The sequence below is a fragment of the Cynoglossus semilaevis genome, chromosome 5 (assembly GCF_000523025.1).
Source record: "Cynoglossus semilaevis isolate Cse_v1.0 chromosome 5, Cse_v1.0, whole genome shotgun sequence".
In the NCBI taxonomy this organism is placed as follows: Eukaryota; Metazoa; Chordata; class Actinopteri; order Pleuronectiformes; family Cynoglossidae; genus Cynoglossus; species Cynoglossus semilaevis.
Window position 1 is genome coordinate 17,766,473 of NC_024311.1, and position 5,999 is coordinate 17,772,471.

Genomic DNA, 5,999 nt, shown 5'->3' on the forward strand with positions numbered 1-5,999 from the left:
GGGTCCCCGGGGTCGACCCACTCAGAACCTGAAGAAGAGGAGGAATTCAGGTCGGCAGAGAACGGGGGGGCAGGGTGGGGGGCTGCATCTCAGACCACAGACAGAACATGCCTCACAACAACAACCACACAGACTCAGTGCCACATGTCGCCACATCCATGCATTAGCAGATGGAGATCACATGACTGCCATTCACTGCAATGGAAATGAGTGACTTAGGAAAGAAATGATGACGACACGGTGATAAAAAAAAAAACAACACATGATGACAGATGACTGTGACGTCGACTATGAACTGGAGAAGCCTGAGTGAAGCTGGAGAAGAAATGATTCAGAGTCAGTGCTGCAGAGAAAACAAAGGTGTTGACCAGCTCACATCTGGTGAGAATACAGAAAACAAGTCACACCGCAGAAAAAAACAAACGCAAACTTACCTCCGTCTGTGGCAAGAGAAGGAGGACAGGGGTATTAACAAGGGTTTGTTTCATTATCTGTTTTATTAGGAATAAAAATCTAATAATAATAATAATAATAATATCAACCACAGTGTTTAGTTCAAGATCTTATGATAAAGAGTTGATTCTACAGGTTGGTCAGTGTAAAACAGGTGAAATATGCACTGTTTGTGTGTGTGTGTGTGTGTGTGTGTGTGTGTGGTTACCTTTCATGGCCTCAGCTGCTTGCATCAGCTCTGTGACGGCGCCTGCCACCCGTTTAGAACAGCCTGCCAACTGCTGCTTCTGATCTGCTGTGGGCTTTTGGAGAACCTACACACACACACACACACACACACATTTCAGATTTCACTTTCATAGATAGGACTGTTGTCAACCCCCGCCCCACATGTTGCAACATTCAGAGCTAATGCTTCAATTCTCCACTAAATGTTACTTACAAACGTACACAAAAAAATCTGTTCAGTTTTTTAACTCAAATTATTTAAATTTGAAGTCAACGTGTCCTACGGCACTTCCACTGGACACCCCCCCCTCCCCCCCAGGCTAAGTTTTTGAATATAAGAAAACCAAGAAGAGTTCAGGTCTAAGACACTAATGTGAACCCACCATCAGGACCTGCTCCAGCAGATGGATGTATCCAGTGGTACACTCCGACCCGTACCTCAGTGCTCTGTTCTTCACCTCCTCACTCACCTCTGGATGGTAGGCCGCTTGCTGGAAGACCAATGATTGACACAAGCAGTTTGATGAGTTCACGCTCACACAGATTCAGGCCACACGTCAGATAAACAACGACAGGAAGGAACCTTGCACGTGGTGAGCATCTCTGAAATAGCTTTGCGGCTGATGTTGGCCGTGTGAATGATGTCCTCCTGCCGGGCCGAGTTCCCAGCAGCCACAGCTTTGGCCGTGGCCATCGTGATGCCTTTAGTCATGCGGATGAACTCCTCAGGAGTGCTCGATTTGTTGGGAGCATCTTTGGATTGAAAAAGCTGAGGAGGAACAGAGTCAGGGTCAAAGGGCATTACGTTAGAGACAAAGATCAAACATAAAACAAACGTGTGTGGATTCCGATCCTTCCAGCCGGGCCTCACCGCCAGTTCCTGTTTTATACACTCGATCGTGGACTCCAGGGCTCTGGTCCCTCGACAGGCCTCGTCCTCCACTGCTTTGACCGTCTTCAACAGTGAGGTCACGTTGGTCACCATCACCTGGAGCAACCAGCGGCAAATATACAAAACACAGATGTTATCAGGTCTTTGGAATGTTATCGTGTCCTTGAAGAACAAACTGGTTCTTATGGTGGGGAATTCTTCTTTGTTGTTTTTATTATTTTAAAATAAATAAGAGAAAATATTTTAAGTGTAGTACATCAAAATGGACAGTAGATGGCGCAAAAAGTCGGGTTCCTTCCACCTCAGGTCTTACAAGTGTATACTGTACTGTTAGAATGAGAACGGCTGTGAGTCACCGTGTACTGACAGACGGTGAAGTATTCTTATATTCTCAACGCTTTGTAGCTCGAAGGCGATAATGAGTTGATAAAAAAAAACACCTCCACATTTAGATTCTGAAGTGTTGTTGGAAAATTGTCTTTTCATATGTGTTGAAGGAGCAATCGCCTCTGATTCACCGTGGTTTTTTTAAAGAATCACATTTCCCTTATCATCAATTACAGGCTTTTTATAACAGAGGTTTAGTGTTGAGCTCAAGTCATGTGAACAATGGTCTTCTAATGAGAACAGATGTTGGAGCTCATTACAGCTCCGCCTCAGGGAGAGGATAATACAGGAAGAACAGAAGAGTGCATTTATTTTATTTTTAACACAAACAAGTTATACAGAACAGCTCACCGTTAGGAGTAAAACTGAATATACAGCAGTGGAAACATATATTTTTGTGATATGACAAAAACTCACCTTGGCTGCAGCTTTCAGCTGGTACATGGACGGATCATCTGCTGTTTTGCCAGCTGCACACTTGGTGGCACTGATGAGCTCAGACAGGGCCTTTGCCACATCTTTGACAGCATTTATCAGAACAACCTGGGGCGATGCAAACACAATCAGACTTATGATAGTGACAGGAGTCACTTCACAAACTGAAGACAGAGGGACTGAAATCTCAGTCTTTAAGACGACGGAGGAAAAAAATTTAAAAATCTGTCCCACCTGTGTCTCTGGATCATCCGAGCCGATGCTGGCAGCTCCAAGTTTGACCACATCTGTGAGTTGGGTGATGGTTTTGGCTGAAGACTGAGCAGCCTGCGCCAATCTGTCCGGACCGGAAGCTGCCCCGGACACCAGCATCTTTGTGTCCTCCACCAGAGCCTTGGCCGTCTTCAAAATGGTTTCTCTGCAGAGAGGGAAGACAGAGAAAGATGGAAATAAATAAATAAATCCTATATCCTCCAAATCCTGCATTCAAAGCTGAACATTTTTACTAAACATGTGCCCAGTTTGTCATATTTGTACGACATGCTGTTGTGAGTTGGTGGACAACCAAACATCGTCGTCTACCAACCACTGTAGTCCTGGTCTGGGTCACACCCTGGTCTGTTTACCAGGTCATCGCAGGTACAGGGACAAACAACCGACCACAGTCACAGTCACACATATGGTGAAAGGTTAAAGTGTCAAATCAACCTCATCCTGGATGTTTTTGGACTGTGGAGGAAACCATGGTAACCAGAGGAAACCTAACACACGAGGTGAGAACACGTAGAGTCTGTATAAAAACACCTTCAGTTACAAATGGGGTCAAATTGGTGACTTTTTAGCTGTAAAGCAGGAGCACTAACCACTCTTCCACCATGTTGTCACAACAATAAAAACAGTAAATCTTCTAGTGTCTTCTGAAAACCCTGCCTGAGACTGAAGTCTTTAGTCTGAAGAGTAACATGTTTATGGGATGTAACACACTCCCTGCATTTATCAAAGCTTGACAGTGAAGTACTGCCCCCTCCCCTGCCCCACCTGAGGTTCCTGCCTCTGTTCACCAGCTAATATGTCATTCTGTCAGGAGAGCAGATGTCACACACGCTCTCACCTGTGGTCGGCGAAGCACTCGTCGTTCTCTGCGTTCAGGGTTCCGGCAGAGGCAAACATGATGGTGGTGTCCAGGTCGGCGATGATCCCAGACACGGCACTGGCTGCTGTGATGCAGGCCTGCGTGCCCTTGTTACCTGCCTGCAGGGCCGAGAGCACCAAGGACACCTGGACACACAGAGGTGCACGGTCTAAACTCATCACATCATTTATTTAAACACAAGAAACGTTGGTCCTTGTTCAGAGCATCAGTCTGGTCCTGATCTGACGACTGTTTCTACCTCCGTCTGTTTGTGATCTCCTCAGAAAATAATATTGACTTTAAATAGGAAACACAACTCAGTCTCAGTAGGAGGATTTCAGAAATGCACTACAATGGCCAATATAATAGAGTGTGTCGGTTCAGATCAGTACACACCATCAGTCACACTGGGAAATAAGAACATGTCAAACTGCTGTTGACTCCATTTGTTTTCCTCTCCGCCTGACTCTAGACTAATACCTGCTATCTTTAACTCACAACAATGTAGAGTAAAAAACATTCAACACTGAGACAAATTAGGAGCTAGATAAAAAAAAGTGTTCTTTTGTGCTGTGGCTGATTTAAAAACATCGCAGTAACTAGACATGAATTATTAAATCAGACGACAGGAGAATGGATTTTTGCCAAAAACCGTAAATTAAAGATTTTCTCTCTGGAAGCGTGAACATTTCTTTGACAGTTCAGCTCTGTTCCAAAAAGCTTAAATAAATAGTGCTATAACTCATCAGGACGTGAATGATATCTCTGCTGTTGATACCAGGACTAAACACTAGAGCTGAAATACTTCCCTTTTCATTCTGAATCACACTGTGCAGACCTCATTCTTATTGTAGATTATATTAGATCAGGGCTTCCCAAAAGAAGGCAGGGGGCCCCCCTCAGGAGGCAGGCGGTACAGCAGGACACATTAGCTTCAATTTCCTTTGATGCTAATAGGTGTTTTGTAGGAATAGCTGTGTTTGAAATTAGTTTTGAAATGGAGTCAAAAGCTGTGAATGTTGACGTGAATCAATACTCGTGTCTGCCAACAGAGGCGCTGTAGAAAGCAGAAAAGCTCCAGGTCTAAACAAGTTAGTGTCTAATTTATAGGTAATAGTTACAATAAAATAAATCAACAGACAAAATAATAAGAAATAGAGAAATAAAGGATGATCAAAGGAACCAATCCCAGAGTTTAGATGGTCAAAGGAGCTGTGGCTGTAAATGTAAACAGAAAAACACAAACCCAAAGATGAATGTGTTTCTGTTACATAATGATGAAGTTTTGTACAAAGGTCATACTATAAACCAGGGGTCTTTGAATATAATTGTTGTTTATGTTGCATTACCAACAACAAAAGAAAATGGTTTTGTATTTTCAGTTCGATGGCGTCGATACCTTTTCGGTGACAGTGCGGGCGCAGTCGATGAGCTCTCGTTTAGTGAAACTGTCTGAGGGTGTGATCTGCAGGGCTCCAGCCTTCTGGACCAGCGAGATACAACCGTGGCCCAGATCCTGCACCCGGGTCTTGATCTGGAAACCAACCTGGAAAAAAAAAAAAAAAAAGTCACAGATGGTTAAATAAGAAGGAAAAAATCTTTAAAAAGTGATCAGCGTGAGGCCACAGCCAGGTCCACACACCTCCTCAGGCTCCGCTGTGTGAGCCGCCAGTCGACTCTGGAAGGCCAACTGACCGTAGTCTACAGTCACCTGAGAGGCCAGAGCCCCCATCTCATCAGGGCAGGTCACTGATTTGGTCATCTGAGAAAAAACAAAAACAAAACACACTCTCAGAGATTAACCCTAAAACTAAAGCACAGAAACGACAGTCGCTTCAGGGATAAATGTTAAAAACCATCACCTTTCCTGACAATAAATGTAAACATGATTTAAAACCGTTAGTAGCCGTTGGACAATTAACGGTTAATGCTGGCGCGACTTGCTGCCGCTGCTCGCCCGTAACTTTTTGATTAATTTTAAGTTTTTAATTTAGTTTTTTTTTTTGGGCAGTTTACTAATCACTGATCAATTACTGTCCCCGCTCCTGTGTCCATTTCGTTGTCACCACAGTGTCAACTGACAGGATGCACATCGGGTCCGTGCTTCCCTGGACTTCACTGTCATTTCCGTCACCAACTTCCGATGGCCCTGCTCCAATACTCCGCTGCTGAGCTTCTCCAGCTTCGTCCTCGCCCGGCTGCATCACCTCTCCTCCTGGACGTTACTTTCCTGCCCATATCCACCGTGGGTCTCGCCGGAACATCCATGATGACACCTCGAGAATAATAAAGTCCATGTGGTCCACCTCTCGTCGCCCCCCACGAAACACTGGCCGGGTCGTTGACCACAGTGTGCTAACCTACCTAGCCCGGTCGGCTAACACCCGGACATCTCGTCCAGGATCACCGACTGTTCATCTGACTGTCCCCTCCGCCCGTCTCACCACCAGGGGGTCGCCCTGCTCCCTCTCA

General features: G+C 45.0%; 1 protein-coding gene across 1 annotated transcript in view; it reads right to left on the reverse strand.

Moving 5' to 3' along the window:
* LOC103379362 (talin-2-like) overlaps positions 1-5,999 on the reverse strand; it is a 64,657-nt gene that overhangs the window by 6,683 nt on the left and 51,975 nt on the right. Inside the window, 9 exon segments of the mRNA XM_025055545.1 lie at positions 662-767; positions 1,065-1,172; positions 1,265-1,450; positions 1,553-1,669; positions 2,378-2,503; positions 2,630-2,813; positions 3,507-3,673; positions 4,927-5,073; positions 5,170-5,289. Of these exon segments, the coding sequence (XP_024911313.1) occupies positions 662-767; positions 1,065-1,172; positions 1,265-1,450; positions 1,553-1,669; positions 2,378-2,503; positions 2,630-2,813; positions 3,507-3,673; positions 4,927-5,073; positions 5,170-5,289 (1,261 nt within the window).